The sequence below is a fragment of the Marmota marmota genome, unplaced genomic scaffold (genome assembly GCF_001458135.2).
Source record: "Marmota marmota marmota unplaced genomic scaffold, marMar, whole genome shotgun sequence".
Lineage (NCBI taxonomy): Eukaryota > Metazoa > Chordata > Mammalia > Rodentia > Sciuridae > Marmota > Marmota marmota.
The window spans coordinates 21356677-21380020 of NW_026000026.1; the positions used below are offsets into that span (position 1 = coordinate 21356677).

The following is a 23344-nucleotide window of genomic DNA, read 5'->3' on the forward strand; positions in this document are numbered from 1 at the left end:
CCCCATGCATGCTAGGCGAGCGCTGTACCTCAGAGCCACAATCCCAGCCCCACTGTACTGTTTTCCATAGTAAGTACACCGTTATGCATTCACATAAGCTTGTCCAAAGTTTCCCAATTTCTTCACATAGCCAAAACTTGTTATTTTCTATCTTTATGATAGTAGCCATCCTAACAGCTGTGGTAAGAATGGTGTCTCATTATGGTTTTGCTGTGCATTTTCCTCATGATTAATGATGTTGAGGCAGAGGGTCTGCTTTGAGATTCTTGTTTGTGCGTATTCTAAAATCGACTATGTTCTGTAAAATTACCCAAATACATATTAGTTCAGGAAATGTATTGAAGCTCTTGAGTTCCAGAAGTGTTGTTCATCTTTCAAACAAAATAAAGGCTCTTGGTTTTTACTCAACAGGGTGGCGTACTTAGGAGGATGTCTGGTCCGCTCACTGCGTGAAAAACAGCCAGAGCTGCAGATCAGTAATCGAGATGTACTCTGTGTTCAGATTGCTGGGCTTTGTCATGATCTCGGTAAGCAATACAGACAGCCAAAGTTATTATGTAGAATTATAACATAGGTCACCTCTCTGTGTGACTTAGAAATCAGACTAACCAAGAGAAATGTGGAAGTTTTGTTTTGACTCTTCAGTTGACACTAATATAAAATGGAATTTTGCTTCTTTCTGGAAGGACATGTAAGTGCAGAACATTGCTCTTCTATTTTCTTGTAGTCTTTAATGAGTTTCCTGTGTAAAATATCTTTGCTACACGTTACATGAAAGGGCTTTCTTTTTTTTGTACCCAGTATTGAACCCAGGGATACTTAACCAATGAGCCACATTCCCAGCCCTTTTTTTTTTTTTTTTTCTCTTTAGTTACTTTGTCAAGTTTATTCCTTCAATACCTAAAACAGATTTGGAGATCTCCTTTTGTTCCCTGATTCAGATTAGATTTTTGGGCCACTTAAATCCAAGTAGAAGAATATCATTCTTTTCCTTTAACAAAGAAAAGAGAAAAGGATCTGTCCCTGACACTTTTATTTATTTATTTTTATTTTTATTTATTTTTTAGTTGTAGATGGACACATATCTTTATTTTATTTATTTATTTTTATGTGTTGCTGAAGATTGAACCTAGTGCCTTACATGTACTAGGCAAGCACTCTACCACTGAGCTACAACCCCAGCCTTGTCCCTGACATTTTTAATCACAGGAGAGTTTGGGTGTGCTGTGTTTCAGTCATCAGATATTTAAAGGGGCTAGAGCACTCTGTCTCCTTACTATATTTTTATTTTTTTTTATTTTTTAGTTTTTGGTGCTAGAGATTGAATCCAGGGCTTTTATACATGATAAGCACAGACTCTACCACTAAGCTATACTCTCAGCCCCTGAGATGATAAAATTCAATGGATTCTGGATATTTTTTTTTAATATTTATTTTTTAGTTATATGTGAAAACAATATTTTTATTTTATTTTTCTATGTGGTGCTAAAGATCAAACCCAGTGCCTCGTGCATGCTAGATGAGCGCTCTACATTTGAGCTGGGGGGCCCGGACTCTTGATATTTAGAGACAATCAATATGAAAACTTTGCCAGTCCCCAGGAGCCTGAGCCCGGTACTAAATGAGTCTTTTTGTGTAGACTGTGACATGCAATGGCTCAGGACTGGGTTAGGTTATCTCCCTCTGCAGCCAAAAAACTCATTTCTGAAAAAATTCGAACAATGTCAAAGTTTCAATTTTTTTTTTGGCAATGCTGGGGACTGAACCCAGGGCCTTGCACATAATAAGCAAGTTCTCTGCCACTGAGTTACACCCCAACTCCGTAAGTGTTTTTAAAGTTTCACAACATTTAATAATTTGAAGACCCATGATGTAGCTCAGTAGTATAATTGCCTAGCTTTTATAAGGCCCTGGATTTGGTCTGCAGCACTGCAAAACAAAACAAAACACATTCACACTTATGAGTAAGAAACTAGTGGTCTCTACTTATGACATGCATATCACCAGTAAAAATGCCAAAATACAGCCCCAGTATTTGTATGTTTGTTGTAAAATATATATTATACAATTTACATGAAGATAGATGTTTTAAACTTTGAGAGTAATAAAATTCTAATATTTTTTTCGGTGGCACCCCTTGGATTGCCTTAAAACTACTTTCTTAATCTATAAATACGCAATCTGAAGATTCCAAAAATTTTGGAATTAACATTCCTTTTAGGACATTATTGGAGAACCTGGCAAAACTTGAATAGGGTATGATATTTAGGTGGTAATAATACATCATTATTAATTTCCTTTTTTTGATGCTTTTATTCTATAAGAATGTCCTTATATGTGTAAAGTACATACTAATATATTTAATATATTTAAGGTAATAGAAAAATTATACTTGAGATGGTTTAGAGGAAAACATCTTTGAATTTTCAAATTTTCTGTAAATCAGATATTTCAAAATAATATACTTTTAGGATTGTTACATTACCAAAGAAAAAAGGAATATGACTTTCAGTTTGTCATTTCATACACAAAAAACTTGCTTGTAAAATACCCATGATTTGCATTGATTTGCATGCCAATTAAATTTTTTTTTTCTTTTTCTTTTTCTTTTTTGGTGCCAGAGATGGAACCCATTCAAGCAGAGAATGCCCTCTGCCACTGAGCTAACATCCCCAGCCCTAAATAAATAAACTTGTATTTTATTGAAAAAATAATAATAAGCCTTCATCATTCCTTTTAGGTAACACATAATTATCTTTTCATCAGATTTATGTAAGCTCTGGCAACTAGAAACCTCTCTGTGGAGAGTTTACTTTCTTATGTTGTTTTTGCTGCTATTTGGGGGAAGGGATGGGTACTGGGAATTGAACTCAGAGGCACTCGACCACTGAGCCACATCCCCAGCCCTATTTTGAATTTTATTTCAAGACAGGGTCTCACTGAGTTGCTTAGTGCCTTGAAAATTGCTGAGGCTGGCTTTGAACTTTCAATCCTCCTGTCTCAGCCTCCGGAGCCGCCAGGATTACAGCCCTGTGCCACTGCGCCCGGCTAGTTTTTGCTTCCTTTTTTTTTTTTTTTTTGATATCTATTTTTTAGTTGTAGTTGGACACAATACCTTTATTTTACTTATTTTTTTATATCATTTGTTCATTATGCTACATTAACTGACAAATTCTTTTTTTTTTTAATGTGTCTTCAACTCTCTTATTTTTTTTTTTTTAAGAGAGAGAGAATTTTAATATTTTATTTTTTAGTTTTCGGCAGACACAACACAACATCTTTGTTTGTATGTGGTGCTGAGGATCGAACCCAGGCCGCACGCATGCCAGGCGAGCACACTACCGCTTTAGCCACATCCCCAGCCCTTATTTATTTATTTTTAATGTAGTGCTGAAGATTGAACCCAGGGCCTCACATGTGTGAGGCAAGCACTCTACCGCTGAGCCCCAACCCCAGCCCCTAATTTTTGCTTCTTATTCTGTTGTTTTAGAACATTTTATTTATAGATTATTAGTGTCTGTTGATACTTAAGTTAAACTGAAACAATTTTTAAAAGAATTCACTTTTTACCAATTTACAAACATTTTTCTTGTTCTAAGGCTGCTTTTGTTTTTAAGGTCATGGGCCATTTTCTCATATGTTTGATGGGAGATTTATTCCACTTGCTCGCCCAGGAGTGAAATGGACGGTATGTATTCATATAGTCAGTAGTTGATACCAAGACTGTTTAAATGGGCTGTTTAGCGAGATTCTCTGCTTGGTTTTTCCTGCTTGGTTGTAATATCCTTCCTCACTCTAGTTTTAAGGGTGTTTCCATGCACGTCTGTACGTGCTCTCTTGGTTCTTAGTCGGCAAAGAAGGAATTGTTATCTTCCTTTTTTACCCAGTGAAGAAACTTGAGGCTCTTAGAGTCCTATTCATGTGCCAAAATTCACAACATTATGAGTGAAAGGTGGAGCCAGCACTGGAAAAACCAGGTTTCCTAGTTGTCAGTTTGATGTTCTTTCTATTCTGTTGACCTACTATAAAACAAAATAGGCTAACTCCATTTTTTGTTCATTTTGTATGACCCTAAAGTAATGCTACCAACAAGTTTCAAAAAATACTTTAAATGAACCATTTTATAATTAGGCATTTGCTGGAGGCTGATGTATATTTTTGGAATCTTTTTTTTTTCTTTTAATGGACAGAATACTTTTATTTTATCTGTTAATTTTTATGAAGTGCTGAGGATCAAAGGATCAAAGTCAATGCCTCATACGTGCTAGGCAAGTAGTGCTCTGCCACTGAGCTACTGGAATCAGTTTTTGAGCAGTCAAGTTAGGTTGGCCCCCACAGGTCCTATTATACTATATTTCTGGAACCTGGAGTAAATAAGGATATTGTTATAAATTGAAAGCTTATTACATGTCAACCACTTTTTTCTCCTCTTTTTTTCTTTCTCTCTTTGAAGCATAATTCACATATAATAATATGTATAGATTTTAAGTGATTTTTGACCAGTGTATACTTTTTCATTTCTTAGGAAAATTTCTTACTCTCCCACCCTAGTGTTTTTTTTTTAGTGGTGGTGCTGGAGATTGAACCTAGGGCCTTACACATGCTAAGCACATACTCTACTCTTAGCTTTTCCTTTGTTCCTTTTTAAAATCAATTCTCACTTCTTTCCCCATTGTCATCTTCTGATGTTCATAAACAGATTAGTTTTGTCTGTTCTTAGATTTGATATAAGTAGAATCAGATAGTAGGTACTCTTTTTTGTCTTATTTATTGAACAAAATGGTTTTGAGGGGCTGGGGTTGTGGCTCAGCGGTAGAGCACTTGCCTAGCATGTGAGAGGCACTGGGTTTAATCCTCAGCACCACATAAAAATAAATAAACAAAATAAAGGCATGTGTCCATCTGCAACTAAAAAAAAAATTTTTTTAATATTTATTTTTCAGTGGACACAACATCTTTATTTTATGTGGTGCTGAGGATCGAACCCAGCACCCCACGCATGCCAGGCGAGCGCATTACCGCTTGAGCCTCATCCCCAGTCCTACAACTAAAAAATTTTTTTTAAAAATGGTTTTTGAGATCAGTAGTTGATCTCTTTATTGCTGAGTCGTTATCCCAGTATATGAACAAGTCACAATTTGTTTCTGCTTTCTCCTTTTGATGGAATTTGGATTGTTTGTAGGTTTTGGCTATTACATATAAGATTATTGTGCATGTTATTGTACAAGAATTTTGTGGACATACGTTTTCATTTCTCTTAAGTGAATACTTACGAGTAGAAACTGGTCCAAATAGGAGTTGCATGTTTAACTTTATAAGAAACTACCAAAGTTTTCCAACCTGGTTGTACATTCCCATCAGCAATGTGTGAAAGTTGCAGTTGTTTTTCAGCCTCACTAACTTTTCATTTTTTTGTTTTATTTATTTATTTTATGGTGCTGCATATGGAATCTAGGGCCATGTACATGCTTGGCATGCATTCTAGCACTTGGCTATACCCCAACCCCTACCCCAACATTTAATGTTTCAGATTAGACTTTCTGAATGTCAAATGGTAGCTTACTGGTTTAATTTGCATTTTCTAATATATGTTGAATACCATTACCTGTAACTTGTATTTGGCACTTTGTTATTCTACGTCTTTTTCTCTTTTTTTTTTTTTTGAAGAGTTAATTCAGTATTTTACCCATTTAAAAATTTTGATTTGAGTGCTGGGAAGTATGACTCATTGGCAGATTGTTTGCCAACATGGGTAAGATTCTGAGCTTGCAAAAAAAAAAAAGGGGAGAGAGAGGAAAGAAAGTAATTTTATTGTTTACCTTTTATTATTGATTTGTAGGAATTTTTTATTTTTATTTTTTTGGTACTAGGGATTGAACTCAGGGACACTTGACCACTAAGCCACATCCCCAGTCTATTTTATTTTTTATTTTGAAATAAGGACTCTCTGAGTTGCTTAGGGCCTCACTAAATTGCTTAGGCTGGCCTTGAACTTTCCTCCTGCCTCAGCCTCCGAAGTTGTGGGGATTATAGGCATGTGCCTCCACAGCAGGAATTTTTTTTAATATGTGCTATTAGATATATATATTGTGAATTTTTCCTAATGTCTGGCTTGTCAATTTATTTATTTATTAATTTTTTTTAGTCGTAGATGGACACAATACCTTTATTTTATTTGTTTATTTTTATGTGGTGTGGGGGATCGCACCCAGTGCCTCACACATGCTAGGCAAGTGCTCTGCCACTGAGCCACAGCCGTCCCCATATCAATTTATTTTTTAATGGTGCCTTTTGAAAACAAGTTTTCAATTTTTATGAAGTCCTCTGGTTCTTCAAGCCAGTAAAATGGATAGTTTCTCACTAGTTTTGCTGCCTTGGGGCGTGCCCTCATGATAAAAGCATAATATTGAAATATTGCCTAGTGTCTTTTTCATCCAAGTGTTGACTCTCCACTAACATCTGCTTGCTTTTGGTCATTACCCAGACCTTCAGGGAGTTACTTGTCCAGAGTTTGGTTGTTTTTTCCAGCACGGTGGGTCAGCCATTACCAAGTCCTTTTCTTTGTATTTGCCTTCCCCATTTAAGACTTATTAGCTTATATAGAATTAATTATGTATGTAATGGTGTCATAGGTGAATGGGGAGCCAAAACTCCTAACCTTGGTTCTTGTGTCCTAATAAGAGAACATTTCAAGGCAGACACAAAAAGTCAAGCAAAATACACTCTCAAGAAAGGAGGGCCTGGTTGTGGCTCAGTGGTAGAGCACTTGCCTGGTATGTGTGAAGGGCACTGTGTTCTATTCTCAGCACCGCATATAAATAAATAAAAATAAAGTCCATTTACAGCTAAAAAATTATTAAAGGAAAAGAAAGGAGAGCCAGTCGTCTCAGAGCAGAGAATGACAAGGAAACTTGATGCTACTTCCAAATTTATTACTGATTTATGTTTGCCAAAGGAGCTGGGTCCACCTTCTGCAGTCTTCACTAATCCCGTGTATGACTCCTCCTCCACCTTGGGTGGGTTTTTTTTTTTTTTTTTTAACCTTAGTTGGTTCTTTCTGGAGTTGTCATGATGACCATCTCATTTAGCAGGTGCTTCATCTATGAGTCAGCCCTATGTTAATGCAAGTGATGTGGTCAGTGTTAGGACAAATTTCATCTTCCTAGGCCTGCCCTACTGAAGAAATTTCTCTTCTGATACACTGAGAAGCCTATGGCCATAAATCCTAAGTGTATATAATGATCCCAGTACTCCCTAACAGGAGTTAGCCCCATGCATCTTTCTCTTGAGGTATTTATTAATTGGTTCCCTTTGTTTCCACCTGTTTATTCTTAGGGTTAGCACACCTGTTGTTTTCCTTTCTCTTTCTCTGCCCCACCTTTGGTACCAGAGTTTTAACCCAGGGGCTTTTAACCACTGAGCCACATTCCCAGCCTTTTTTATTTTTTACTTTGAGACAGATTCTCACTAAGTTGCTGCACTTGGCTTTGAGCTTGTAATTCTCCTGCCTCAGCCTCCTGAGTCACTGGGATTATAAGTGTGTGCCACCACACCTGACCTCCTTCGTGTCCTGACCCACAAGTTACTCAATTACTCATTAGTCTTAAAGACAATTTAAAGAAACCCCAGGACCCTGCTGTGTTATTGGTTTACATTCTACTGCTCATTATATTAGTTAACAAATAGTAGAAATCTAATTTTTTCCATTTAATATGGATAATTGCTTTATTTATTCCTTTACCATTCTTCTTAGACTTCCAATAAAATATTAAATAGAAGACATAATATTGGACAACTATATATATGTATATATATATATATATATATATATATATATATTTTTTTTTTTTTTTTTTTTTTTTTTTAAAGAGAGAATTTTTTTTAATATTTATTTTTTAGTTTTCGGTGGGAACAACATCTTTATTTTTATGTGGTGCTGAGGTTTGAACCCAGCGCCCTGCGCATGCCAGGCAAGCGTGCTAGTGCTTGAGCCACATCCCCAGCCCCAATTATATATATTTTTAAACATTTTTTTAGTTGTAGATGGATACAGTGCCTTTATTTTATTTATTTATTTTTATGTGGTGCTGAGGATCGAACCCAGTACCTAACACGTGCTAGGCAAGTGTTTTACCACTGAGCTACAGCCCAGCCCTAGACAACTATTTTTTATTACTGATTTTAGGGGAAATGCTTTTATAATTACTGATTGAATTTTTTAAAAAAATTTAGTTGTGGATGGACAGCATGCCTTTATTTATAAGAGAGGGCCTCACTGTTCTATTGCCCAAGCTCGTCTGAAATTCTGAGGCTTAAGTGATCCTCTTGCCACAACCTCCCAAGTAGATGGAACTTCAGGCACACACCACCATATCTGGCTAGACATACCTTGTTGTTTTGTGGTTTGGTTTTTTTTTTAATATTTATTTTTTAGTTTTCGGTGGGAACAACATCTTTATTTTTATGTGGTGCTGAGGTTTGAACCCAGCGCCCTGCGCATGCCAGGCAAGCGTGCTAGTGCTTGAGCCACATCCCCAGCCCCAATTATATATATTTTTAAACATTTTTTTAGTTGTAGATGGATACAGTGCCTTTATTTTATTTATTTATTTTTATGTGGTGCTGAGGATCGAACCCAGTACCTAACACGTGCTAGGCAAGTGTTTTACCACTGAGCTACAGCCCAGCCCTAGACAACTATTTTTTATTACTGATTTTAGGGGAAATGCTTTTATAATTACTGATTGAATTTTTTAAAAAAATTTAGTTGTGGATGGACAGCATGCCTTTATTTATAAGAGAGGGCCTCACTGTTCTATTGCCCAAGCTCGTCTGAAATTCTGAGGCTTAAGTGATCCTCTTGCCACAACCTCCCAAGTAGATGGAACTTCAGGCACACACCACCATATCTGGCTAGACATACCTTGTTGTTTTGTGGTTTGGTTTTTTTTTTAATATTTATTTTTTAGGTGTAGATAGACTCAACACAATGCCTTTATTTTTATGTGGTGCTGAGGATCGAACCCGGGTCCCACCCGTTCTAGGCGACCGTTCTACCCCTGAGCCACAATCCCAGCCCAAGCCACAATCCTAGCCCATCGTTTTTGGGGTTTTTTTTTTGTTTGTTTTGTTTTTGGTACTGGGGATTGAACTCAGGGGTACTTAATCAATGAGTCACATCCCCAACCCTTTTTAGTATTTTATTTCAAGACAGGGTCTCACTGAGTTGCTTAGGGCCTTGCTAAATTGCTCAGGCTGGCTTTGAACTTGTGATCCTCCTGAGCTGCTGGAATTACAGGCATATGCCACCAGTCCCAGCTCTTTTGTGTTTTTGCAGTACTGAGGATCCAACCCAGTGCCTGTGCATGCCAAGTAAACTCTGCCTGAGCTACAACCTCCAGCCCTGGACATAACTTTTCACTCCCAAATACTTCAGTGGGCATTTCTAAAAGCAAGAATATAACCTTGGCACAGTTATCCAAAGTCAGGAAATTAGTATTAATGTAGAAATATCATCTGATTTATAGATTTACCTTCATATTTCACCGATTATGCATATAGATAAAGGGGAAATTTTTTTCTTTGTTCAGGATACAGAATAATTTTGCATTTGGCACACACCTGTAATCCCAGCAACGGAGCACAGGTTCAAACCCAGCCTCAGCAATTTAGCAGGACTGTAAACAACCTAGTGAGACTCTGTCTCTAAATAAAAAATAAAAAGGACTGGGGATGTGACTCAGCAATTAAACACCCCTATCAAGAGGCAGCCAGCGCTTTGCCAGGGTAATTTTTCCTGCTCAGGAGAGGATAAGCCATCTGAGAATATAGTCTGAAATAGTGAAGAAATAAGGGGCAGAGTCAAATAATAGGTTTTAAAAGCAGAGTGTCTGATAAGTCCAGCCCACACAGGAGCTAGAACTGAACAATTAGAAAATGGCTCTGATGATTTATTTAAGGGGGTACATCAAAGTAAGGGAAAAGGTTTCTGGGGGGAGTCTTGCTTCATCATGTCTTGCAGTCAAGAGGTTGATTGGCATCTTGGCAGGCTACACCCATCTCTGAGAGGCTGTGTAGCCACAGCAGGTCACCCCATCTCTGGTGCTACGTGGAACCTGGCAGAGCTGAATAGGACTCATGTATCTGAGCGATCTTACCAGCAGGATTGCCGCTGGAAGTTACCAAATACCAGATTTTCCCATTCAGTGGGCTTCCATGCCAATTTGGTCCACACATAGTCCACGAATGGCTCCCGACACACCCCTGGGTTCAATCCCTGCCAAAAAAAAAAAAAACACACACCAAAAAACCCCAAATAATCTTGCACTTAGTTGCCATTTCTCTTTAATTTCTTTGAATCTTGAACAGTTCAACAGGATTTTTTTTTTTTTTTTAATGGTACTGGGGATTGAACCCAGGGACGCTTTACCATTAAGCCATATTCCCATTCCTTTTTTTGTATTTTGAGACAAGGTCTTGCCAAGTTCCTTAGGGCTTTGCCAAATTGCTAAGGCTGGCTTTGAACTCTAGATCCTCCTACCTCAGCCTCTGAAGCTGCTGGGATTACCACAGCCATGCACCACCATGCTTTGGCTAATTCTTTAGTATTTATCTTTCATGACTTTGTCATTTTCTTAAGGGCAGGTGAGCTTTTTTGTGGAATGTCAATTTAACTTTCATTTAGTCTGTTTTCATGTAGTCAGGCTATGTATTTCTGGCAGAATGCCAGAGAAGCAATATATTCTTCTTAATGTGTCACTTCAGGAGGCACATAAAATCTGTTTTACTAGTGATACTAACTTAACTTGGGTAAAGCAGTGTCCGCCACATTTTTCTACTGTACAGTTACAGGTTTCCCTCCTTTTGTAATTAATATATGTCTTGATTTAATTTTAAGAAGAGTTATGGGTCAGTCCCCGGCACACACACAAAGTTACGGGCTCATTCAGGTTTTGGTTTTTATCTTGTAAGGTGTGAAATAGGGCAGATGTCTCCAGGGAATCATTTGCTCTTTACATTGATTAAGAATGAGTGAGCAGAGTCATGAGCCAACTGAGGGGGACCCAGATCTTGACTTCAGAGATCTAAGACGCTTAATTTTACCCATGAGGTTGCTCTTATTCTTTTTCACCACTAGATGGAAGTACTAACAGCTTTTTACTTCACCTGTTCCAATACTGATGAAAAACAGAACTGAATTTTATGATCGTCCTTAAAGTAGGATTCTCCTGTAAAACTTGGTAATATTCTTCAAGATATCACAAATGATTATGTCTCATAAAATATCTGTAATATATTTATGAAATAATGAACATGGTTTATAAAAATTCTGTAGTTCAATAAAATATTTACAATATTGATAAAACCTGCAAGACTATGGTTGGAAACTGCATTATTGACATGCAGTAGAATCTTAACTTAGAATTACCTGGAATCAAGAATAATTTGTATAATTAGGGCCCCTAATTGGCTAGAGTCTATAACAAGCCATGTTATCCTGATTTTTTTCTAGCATGAACAGGGCTCAGTTCAAATGTTTGAGCATCTAGTAAATTCTAATGGACTCAGACCTATCATGGAACAGTATGGTCTTATCCCTGAGGAAGATATTTGCTTTATCAAGGAACAAATTATAGGACCACTTGAAACACCAGTAAAAGATTCTGTGGTAAGTTTGTATTCAACTTGATTTGAACTGACTGGTACTTTTTATCAAGGCTATTCTTGATTCCTTCAGAGCTACACATTTGCCTATTGTAGAAGAACTAAATGGCAAAATATGTTGCATATTTCTACCCTTTAATACAAAAAAATGACATTTGTGTGTTTTCCATCTCTTAACTGAGTTCTCATAAAATATCTGTAATATATTTATGAAATAATGAACATGGTTTATAAAAAATTTGTAGTTCAATAAAATAGTAGATTTGCATGTATTTGGAGGTTAAAAACAAAACCTAAAAAATCTTAATTTTCTCCTTATTTTCCAACTTCTTTTTTATTAGGAAAAATACAAAAGATCAAAGAGGAAACCAAACTGATTTCCCCCTGAACCAGTTCAACTTTTTTCTATGTCTTTATATACTTAAATATTTTTAAATATGGTGACACAGGCACACTTTTATATTTCCAAACAAAGTTACTTAAGGTTTCTATATAAAATATTGCATACAAATTCAATACAATTTAAATTTAAATATATACATATGCATATATATATATATAGGCATCCTTATTTTTGGTACCAGGGATTGAACTTAGGGGCACTCGACCACTGAGCCACAAGCCACATCCCCAGCCCTATTTTATATTTTATCAGAGACAAGGTCTCACTTAGTTGTTTAGCACCTTGCTTATGCTGAGGGTGGCTTTGAACTCATGATCCTCCTGCCTTAGCCTCCCAAGCTGCTGGTATTATAGGCATGCACCACCATGCCTGGCTATACATTCATTTTTAATGAATGTATATGCAATATTTTATATAGAAACCTTAAGTAACTTTGTTTGGAAATATAAAAGTGTGCCTGTGTACCATATTTTAAAATATTAAGTATATAAAGACCTAGAAAGTATACAAAGACCTAGAAAAAAGTTGAACTGATTCAGGGGGATATCAGTTTGGTTTCCTCTTTGATCTTTTGTATTTTTCCTAATAAAAAAGAAGTTGGAAAATAAGGAGATAATTAAGATTTTTTAGGTTTTTTTTTTTTAACCTCAAAGTACATGCAAATCTACTTGAAGGAATTGAACTTTTCAGCAAATATCTTAGCCCCCCCCCAAAAAAAATGGAGCTCCAAAAATGCTTTGAACAGACATATCATTTAGTCTAGATTATAACTACTTTGAAAAATACTGCTATTTTTAAAATAATTTTATTTTGTTTATTTATTTTTTATTTGCTGCTGGGTATTGAACCCAGTGCCTTGTACATGCTAGGCAAGTGCTCTACCACTGAGCTGCAACCCCAGCCCCAAATAATGCTATTTTAAATAATAAATTTGAGCATTATTATCTAAGGAATATTATTTCTAGCTCATAATTAAATCTTTTTTTTTTTTTTTTTGGTGAGGGGGGAGGTTCCAGAGGTTGAACCCAGGCTCTCATGCACTCTAGGCAAGCACTCTACCACTGAGCCACATCCCCAACCTAAATGTTATATTTTTAAAAAGCTTTTAAACAAAGAAAATAAGAAAGTTGCTGGTTTTGGAAAATATAATGATGTTAAAACCCTTTCAATAGTCTTAGCATTTCATTTATATGTAATATATGTGTATATGTAGATAGATATCATATTTATAGATATATATCATGTTCATAGACTATAATATATACATAGTGTGTGTGTGTGTGTGTGTGTAGTGTTGGGGATTGAACCCAGGTCTTCACATATGATAAGCACACTTTCTACCACTGAACTACATCCCCAGCCTGAAGTTTTAGTATTAATAGGATATATACCTTAGCATTTCTTTTCCTTTTCCTTTTTTTTTTTTTTTTTTTTTTTTTTTTTTAATAACACATAGTTAGGCACCTTTCTAAGTGATCACAACTGAAGTACCTTCTTCAAAAAATTAGCTTTACCGTATCAGAAATTCTTTCCTTGGGTGGAAGGTTGAAAGATGGCTTCTGAGGTACCTTTCTACTCTGAAATTGTCTAATTTTCCTGAAAAGATGTTTTCTTACATGCAAAATGTACTTTGTATATTGATACAGATTAACGACCAAGTTTTTCTCCTCTAATTTGAAATTGACATTAAAACTAGTAAACATTATAAAAGGTAAAACAAATTCCACATTTTCAAACTGATGTCAGATATTCATTTTTTAAAGACCAGAATCTCAGAGGCATCCCAGGAGAGCCACTGGGCTTAGTTTTCATGTTCATATATGACTCGTTGTTTGTTTGTTTTTGTGGTACTGGGTATTGAACCCAGATTTCTATAACCATTGAGCTATATTCCCAGCCCTTTTTCTTAATTGGTACATTAGTAAATTATAATTAAACATAATGGTGGGGTTTATTATGATATATTCATGCACACACAACACAATCTGAAAAATTTTGAGCCTAACCTTGAACTTGTGATCCTCTTCCACCAATCTCAGCCTTACATGGCTGTGATTACAGTCATGTACCACTGTGTCTAATTTATGATGAGCTATTTTAAGATCATGATTGTTATTAATAAAACAAATGTTTCTTTTTTTTTTTTAATTGAAACTTTTAATTCTGTAATATATAAGCTCCTTGTTTTAGGGTCTTTTCCTTTTCTACTTGTATAAGAAACTAGTGGAAGGAAGAAAGAGTAGAACCTTCTAACTTATCTATTATTCTCAATCAATATCTATTTATAATTTGCAAATTAATACAATTGCTTTGTTTTATAAATAGATTTGTTGCCAATCTAAAATTTTTCTTTTCTTCCAGTGGCCATATAAAGGACGTCCTAAAGAGAAAAGCTTTCTTTATGAGATAGTGTCTAATAAAAGAAATGGCATTGATGTGGATAAATGGGATTATTTTGCCAGGTATGCACTGAATACTTTAGAAAAATTGGTTAAAGTCTTTTTGCAGATTTAGCATTAGTATTTATTTAAAGTAGTTTCTTAGTTGAAAAATTTCATCTCTTTGCTTTGGAATCTTTCTAGGGACTGCCATCATCTTGGAATCCCAAATAATTTTGATTACAACCGCTTTATTATGTTTGCCCGTGTCTGTGAAGAAGGTAACGAGAAGTGTATTTGTATTAGAGATAAGGTAAGCTATGACCCGGGAAACAAGAAAAATGTAGTTCCTGGTCTGAAATCTAAAAATAACTACTCAACAATTTGGAATAATTGGTAAACCATCAATCTCTTTACTAAATGTTTAACATTTGCAAATACCCAGAGGCTCTTTTTACTTTTAAAATAATTGTTAGATGGGGCTGGGTTTGTGGCTCAGAGGAAAAGCGCTCGCCTAGCATGTTGAGGCACTGAGTTCGATCCCCAGCACCATATAAAAATTAAATAAAGGTATTGGGTCCACCTATAACTAAAGAATAAATATTTAAAAAATATAATTGGTAGATAATAATGATAAAGTTAAATTTCAGCACTTGATGTACCTGTGTTGGCTTAAAGCACTGTTTCAAGTGCTTTAGATGATCAGCTCAGTCCTTAAGAAGCCTAAGAGAAAGATGTTATTATTATCCCATTTGTTTTAGTCTCTTCTTTCTTTTCTTTATTTATTTTTTGGTACTGAGGATTAAACCAGGGATGCTTAACCACGAGTCACAACCCCAGTCTTTTTCATTTTGAGACAGGGTCACACTATATTGCTTAGGGCCTCGCTAAATTGCAGAGGCTGACTTTGAACTTTTGATCTTCTTGCCTCAGGCTCCCAAGTGGGATTGCAGGTGTGCACCACTGTGCCTGGCTTTAGTCTCTTTTTTGTTGCTATAACAAAATACATGAGGCTAGCTATTTTATAAAGAAAAGAGGTTTATTTAGTTCACAGTTCTGGCGGACTAAGAACATGGCACTGGCATCTTTTCAGTTTCTGTTAAGGATTATGTGCTGCTCCAGGCATGGTAGAAAACCAGGACAGGCAGGTATGTGCTAAAGAGAGTGAGAGGAAGTGTCATGCTCACTTTGTAATCACCATTCTCCTAACCCACTCTCACAGAAACTACAATAATCATCCTTTCATGAGTGTGGAGCCCCCGTAACCTAGTTACCTCTTAAAGGTCCCACTACCTCATAACACTGTTACTTGGGGCATACTTTTAGCATGAATTTTGGTGGGAACAACCCATATTAAACCATACCATCACTTAACAAGTAGCAAATTGAGGCACTGAGAAGGAATACATTAATAAGTGGTCAAACTGGCATTTCAACCCCATTGGGTCCCTGCTAGATGACAGTCTTGTAACAAAAGAGTGGTATGGTATGACAGAAAAGTTTCAAGAACTTAGCCAGGCACAGTGGCACACATCTGTTATCCCAGTGGCTTGGGAGGCTGAGACAGGAGGATCGTGAGTTCAAAGCCAGCCTCAGCAACAGCAAGGTGCTAAGCAACTCAGTGAGATCCTGTCCCAAAATAAAATACAAAATAGGGCTGGGGATGTGGCTTAGTGGCTGAGTGCCCTGAGTTCAATCCCTGGTACCACCCCCCCCCCCAAAAAAAAAATGAAGAACTTAAGAATATTAATACCTATTTCCTAGAGTTATTAGGATTAAAGCATATACTTAAAATGTCTAGAACAACCTGTGGGCTGGAGGTGTAGCTTAGTGGTAAAGAATGTGCTTGGCATGATGAGGCCCTGGGTTGAATCCCCAGTACCAAAACAAAATCAAAAAACAGAACCTGTCACAGAATTAGAACTCACAATATATTTTTATTTACTAGGAATGAAAGTTTCAGGGCTGGGTCTGTGGCTCAGTGGTAGAGCACTCTCCTGGCACATGTGAGGCACTGTGTTCGATCCTCAGCTTCACATAAAAAATAAAATAAAGGTATTGGATTCACTTTACAACTAAAAGCAAAAATTTTTAAAAAATGAATAAAAATTACATACCAATAAATAGCTTTTGATACTGGGGGTTGAACCCAAGGACATTTTTATCACTGAGCTACATACATCCATCCATTCCCTAGTCCTTTTTATTTTTATTTTGAGACAGGGTCTATTAAGTTGCTGAGGCTGGTTTTTAACTTGCAGTCCTCCTTCCTCAGCCTCCAAATTTGCTGAGACTACAGATGTGCACCACTGCATCTGCTTTTTTCCCCCCCCCCCCTTTATTTTAACTGGACTCGGGGATTTTGATGAAATAGCTGCACACATGTTCTTGTCTAGCATCATCCTATTTCCCTGTCTTATATACTTATCTACTAACAAGATTAACATAATCTGATTCTACACTAATATTTGTTTTGTGTTTTCCTGCAGGAGGCTGGGAATCTATATGATATGTTCCACACACGGAATCGGTTACACCACAAAGCCTATCAACACAAAGTTAGCAACATCATTGATACAATGTAAGAAATTTAATTGTTACTTCCCTACAAAATTCTCCATGGTGCTTTGCCAGTTGAGATTTCCAGATAAAATCAAGTGAATTTTTAAGTGAGTAAATCTGAAGTGATTTCCTTAAACAAACAAAATCTAGCGTAAACTTAGTTGGAGGAAGAGTAGAAAAATGTGTATGGGGTGTAGATGGAGGAAGGAAAGTAGAGCTGGCCCAGGCTAGACATGAAGAGGCAGTGCTGCAGTGGACCTCTGCCCCATTAATTTACACACGAGGTTTAGTCACCAAGGTAATAGGAAGCAGGACATGAACAACTGACATTATTGTGAGATTAATAACAAAAGTTAATTTTAAGAAGTAAGAGTGGGGGCTGGGGATGTGGCTCTGCCAGGCAGTAGCATGCTCGCCTGTCATGCGTGCGGCACTGGGTTCGATCCTCAGTACCACATACAAATAAAGGTGTTGTGTCCGCCAAAACTAAAAAATAAATATTAAAAAAAAAGTTCTTTTTCTCTTTCTCTTTAAAAAAAAAAAAAAAGAAGTAAGAGTGATGTCTGTCCTTGTGCTGTCAAACATTTATCAAAATTAATAGCATATTGGGCTGGGGTTGGGACTCAGTGGTAGAGCACTTGCCTAGCATATGTGAGGCACTGGGTTCAATTCTCAGCACCACATATAAATAAATAAAAATAAAGGTCCGTTGACAACTAAAAAAAAAAATTTTTTTTTTAATTAATACATATAGTAAAACCAATAGGAATTTCATCTCTTTTTCCCTGATTCACTCAAAACCATAGCAAAGTCTGTACATGACTCGCCCGTGAGTTCTGACCCCAATCAAAAATTGGGGGCTGGGGTATAGTTCAGTTGATAGAGTGCTTGCCTAGCATGTACAAGGCCCTGGTTCTAATCCCCAGCACAAAAAAAAATTGAGTGTTTTAACCCATAGAAATTTATCTTTACCTCTGTTTTTTACATATTCTTTATCATGTTAGTATGATTGATACTTAAATAAAAGTTTGTTTTTTAATCAAGAGAGCCTGAGAGATCTGAGTTCAAAGCCTGGCACTGCTTCTTCCTGGCTTGCTTAAAGGAAAATTACATTATTTCTGTGTCTGTAAAATTGGCGCTGATTATGCCTGTCTTTTTATTAGAAAAGTTAAATAAGATAGTGGTATCCAAAACCCTAATCAAGAACCAGTTGTTGGGGCTGGGATTGTGGCTCAGTAGTAGAGCACTTGCCTAGCACGTGTGAGGCCCTGGGTTTGATCCTCAGCACTACCTAAAAAAAAGAATAAACAAATAAAATAAAGTTATTAAACAACAAAAAAGAACCAGGTATCTTTAGAACATTGTACTTCAAGATTTTATTTTTCTAAAGTAGAAAGATACCTTCAATGAGGCATAAAGCAAGTATTCAAAGCTTTCTAAGTAATTTTCACACAATCTACTTTAGGATTACAGATGCTCTCCTCAAAGCTGACCCCTACATAGAGATTACAGGTGCTCAAGGAAAAAAATACCACATTTCTACAGCAATTGATGACATGGAAGCCTTCACTAAGCTAACAGGTAAGAACTAGAAGATAACATAGATGGCCCATCTCCTAGATAATGTAAGCTGTCCCTGGGTTGCAAATGGGTTATTTTCCAAATGTTCAAATATATTTTGCCCTCCTATATGATTATATATTCTTAGATTTGAGTTTTATCTCTGCCTTTTAGTAACAAGGCAACCACAGTAAAGTGATTTAACCTCTCTGAACCTTAGTTTCCTCATGTATAAAAAGAAAGTATACAGCTGGGGATGTAACTCAATGGTAGAGTGCTTGCCTAGCATGCATAAGGCACTGGGTTCAATCTTGAATATGAAGCGGGGATATATATTATCTATCTAGCATATAGTTCTGTAGTGATGCTTTAATGAGGCAGAGTTCCTAATATATACTTGGAAAGTAAGTATTCAAAATTCATTATTATTTAGTTTATAACAAAACTAGACTACTAAAAAACTTTCAACATTATTTTCATTCTAAAACATGGGATGATAGGAATATCTCTCCATACTTTGGCAGAAACAATATCTGCAGCTTAGGGTGAGAGAAAATAGGTGAAGATGTGGCAGCTAGTTTTTTAAGCTTGGAAAGTGTAGATTGGGAAATAAAGATCAATAAAGCAAAAAAGTAGGCCTCACTAAGTTGTCAAGGCTAGCTTTGAAGTTGCGGTCCTCCTGTCTCAATCTAGAGTTCTTGGTTGCAAGTCACAAAATTGACTCTGTTCAACTAAAAATACAACTAGAAAGCCATCAGTAGAATCAGTAGAAAGATGAGAATTTCTGAAAATGGACAAAAACAACAGAAGCCAAGTGGCCTAAGAAACAGATCTGGCTTTTGCCTCTAATCCCAGCCACTAAGGAGGCTAAGGCAGGAGGATCACAAGTTTGAGGCCAACCTTGGCAACTCAGTAAGACCCTGTCTCAAAATTAAAAATAAAAAGGGTTGGGATGTAGCTCAATGGTAGAACATCCCTGGGTTCAATCCCCAGCACCAAAATAGGAAAACAAACAAAACAAAACAAAAGCTGCTGCTTGTCCAGGTGCTTCCCAAGGTCCTACTGTTCCAACATGCATAGATTCTGTTTGCAGCCCACCACCAGAACAAAACTGAACCAGATCTTCTCAAACTGTCTTTGAAGAACCAACTTTTAAAGTTTCTAACCCCTTGTAGATTGATACTTTCTGTAAAATATGGTAAAAATGAATTACTGGGGCTTGGGGTGTAACTTAGTAGAGCACTTGCATAGCACATTAGAGGCCCTGGCTTCAATCCCAGCACCCTAAGAAAAAGAGAGAGAAAGGAAGGGGGAGGGAGGGAGGGAAGAAGAAGAAATTACTAGAAAAATCTGAAGATTACTACGTTTACTGACTGATAAAATTTAGCATAACCATTCATGGTAACAGAATACTTTATAATACAACTACCTGAACTTTTCTAAATGTCAACATTTTGATAAACAAATCTAGTTCCAGATTAAGAGAATCCATAAAAAGCATGACCCCCTAATATTATCCTTATACTTGATTGATTTCTCTATCCAACAAAAATCCTTAAGTTAAATTACTGAGACAAGTAAACAAATTTAAATGTAGATTATATGTTAGATAATGCTTTTATATCAGTATTGAGTTTCTTGTTCTGAGTGTGTGTGTGTGTGTGTGTGTATAGTATTGTGGACTGAACCTAGGGATGCATTACCACTGAGCTACATCCTGAGCCCTTTATATTTTTTATTTTAAGACAGGGTCTTGCTAAGTTGCTCAGGACCTCACTCAGTTGTTGAGGATGGCTTTGAACTTGGCAATCCTCCTGCCTCAACCTTCCAAGCCACTGGTATTATAGGCATGCACCACTGCACTCAGCCTGGCTAAAAACTTTTAATGGGGACTGGGATTGTGGCTCAGTGGTAGATCGCTCTTCTAGAATGTGCGAGGCCCTGGGTTTGATCCTTAGCACCATATAAAAAATAAAATAAAATAAATACAATAAAGATATTGTGTCCAATTACAACTAAAAAATAAATATTTTTTTAAAATTCTCCATTATATATAAAAAAAAAAAAAAGCAGGGCTGGGGTTATAGCTCAGCAGCAGAGCACTTGCCTCGAATGTGTGAGGCACTGGATTCGATCCTCAGCACCACATAAAAATAAAGGAAATAAAAAAGTAAATATATTGTGTCCATATTTTTTTAAAAAACATTTAAAAAAAACTTTTAATGAAGGAAATTTTCAAAATTCTGTGTATTCATCACTTAGCCTCAACAGTTATCAACATAACAATTTTACTTTTATCCACCATATCTACCCACTCCCATAAAAATTATGAGACTATTTTGAAGCAGATCCTAGATGTAATTTTATTTGTGTATATATAGGGATAATTATCTTTTGTAAATAAGCCTAACAACAATAAATCAATCTACTTTGTGTACCCATTCCCAAGCTTGACAGGCATCAGTCAACTCTAGTGCCATCTTATTTTATCTCTCTCCTTCCCATGCACTGGATCACCTTGAAGTAAATCCAAGTCTTCAACTGGAACATTTTTTTACAGGTTTTATTGGTACATTATAATTATATGTAACATTAGGATTCAAATCCACACATGTGCACATTATAACTATAATTTGGTCAATTTCATTCCCCAGTTCTTCTCCCCCCAACACTCTCTCTCTACTGGCCTCCCTTCTATTTTTATGGGATTTACACACACACACACACACACACACCTTTTTTTTCTCTCTAGTTCCCATCCTATGAGAGAAAACACGAACTGGAACATTTTTCTTTTCTTTTTTTTTTAAGTACATTGCTAGAGTCCTAATGTGCCTACATTTGTGAATTGCTTCTTGAAACCATTTCAGGAGTAGAGCGGTAGACATGTCTTTAAATCTTGCTCTTTCATTTTATTTTATTTATTTTTTAAAGAGAGAATTTTAATATTTATTTTTTAGTTTTCAGCAGACACAACATCTTTGTTTGTATGTGGTGCTGAGGATGGAACCTGGGCCGCACGAATGCCAGGCGAGCGCGCTACCGCTTGAGCCACATCCCCAGCCCTTGCTCTTTCATTTTAATATGACTGCAGTTTCATCACATTTGCAGATAACGTTTTTCTGGAGATTTTATACTCTTCTGATCCCAAATTGGATGCAGCACAAAAGGTTTTAAAAAATATTGAATACCGTAATCTATACAAATATGTGGGTGAGACCCAGCCAGGAGAAGCAAGGAAGATTGAAAGGGTAAGTTGAATTATCAAGCATCTTCCCGTTGGTGAAAAGTTATTGCACTCTCAGTCCTCCAAGAGGAAACCATTAATCAGTCAAAATACCAGTGCCGCAGGAAGGTGCTGGGTTGTGGCTTAGCGATAGAGCGCTCGTCTAGCACATGTGAGGCCCTGGGTTTGATCCTCAGCACCACATAAAAATAAATAAATAAAGGTCTTGTGTCCATCTACAACTGAAAAATAGTTTTTTTTTTTTTTAGTTGTAGATGGACACAATTTATTTATTTATCTTTATGTGGTGCTGAGGATCAAACTCAAGGTCTCACACATGCAAAGCGAGTATTATACCACTGAGCCACAACACCAGCCTCAAATAAATATTTTTTAAAAATAAAAAAATACCCGTGCTCGGTACTAAGCTCTTTGTATTTATTCTCATTTAGTCTTCACAGCAACACAGTATTCTTAGGCCTTTGTCCTGTATGGGAAACTGAGTCTTGGCTAAGGTTAATAACTGGCTCATGTGCACCAGTCAACAAGGATTCAAAGCCAGGCCTGACTGCAAACCTTCTCTCTCTCATCCAGGAAGACGGGGGTCCTCAGATTTTGACTAGATCCAAGCACAGAAAAATGAACATAAGGGAATATATCTAAGGACCCTCAAAATAATGTACCTGTATGAGTGTCATTGAGTCTCTGAGGATCTGTTTTAACTATCATTGACCCTTAAAACAGTGCCAGGGCTGGGGGGTATTAACGTCCATCAGTCAAAAATTTTTTTATGATTTTTGTCTCCCTACAAAACTTAATTACTGGTCTGGGGTTGTAGCTCAGTGGTTGAGAGCTTGCCTTGCATGCATGAGGCACTGGGTTCGCTCCTCAGCACTGCATAAATAAATAAATTGATCAATTAATAAAGTAAAGCTATTGTGTCCATCTACAACTTTTAAAAAAACTTAATTACTAATAATAGCCTGCTGTTGACTTTACTGATAACATAAACAGTGAACTTGGAGAGGTCATATTTTTTACTTCAGTAAGCAGTTTCCTGGAGAGAGGTAATTGCTCTCGCCTTCTCCTTTAGTTCAAATGTCTGTTTTCACCTCCAGTTTAGTAAGGTTTTTTTTTTTTGTTTGTTTGCCAGAAAGCCATACATGAGTCAACTGATAACCATGCCCTACCTCATAGTCATTTCTTGGGTTAGATTTTATTTCCCCTTGTTTGACTAAGAGGTTAGTGTCATATTTTTTTTTTTAAATGTGAAGTTTTGTTATGAAAATTGTTCTATTTTTTTAATAGGACAGCATTGGTAAGAGCTATAATTCTATAATTGTTAGGGATAGCACTAACTTTTTTTTTTTTTTTTTTTTTTGGTACCAGAGATTAAAATCAGGGCCCTATCTTCAGCCCTTTATTTATTTATTTAGAGACAGCATCCCACTAAGTTGCTTAGGTCCTTGTTAAATTGCTTGAGGCTGGCCTTTGAATTTGGCAATCCTCCTGCCTCAGTCTCCTGAACTACTGGGATTACAGGCATGAACC

General features: G+C 36.5%; 1 protein-coding gene across 1 annotated transcript in view; it reads left to right on the forward strand.

The window, feature by feature from the left end:
• Positions 1-23344, forward strand: part of Samhd1 (SAM and HD domain containing deoxynucleoside triphosphate triphosphohydrolase 1) — a 62016-nt gene that overhangs the window by 14032 nt on the left and 24640 nt on the right. Inside the window, 8 exon segments of the mRNA XM_048810973.1 lie at positions 412-527; positions 3618-3688; positions 11513-11668; positions 14429-14529; positions 14650-14758; positions 16935-17026; positions 18473-18588; positions 21679-21818. Of these exon segments, the coding sequence (XP_048666930.1) occupies positions 412-527; positions 3618-3688; positions 11513-11668; positions 14429-14529; positions 14650-14758; positions 16935-17026; positions 18473-18588; positions 21679-21818 (901 nt within the window).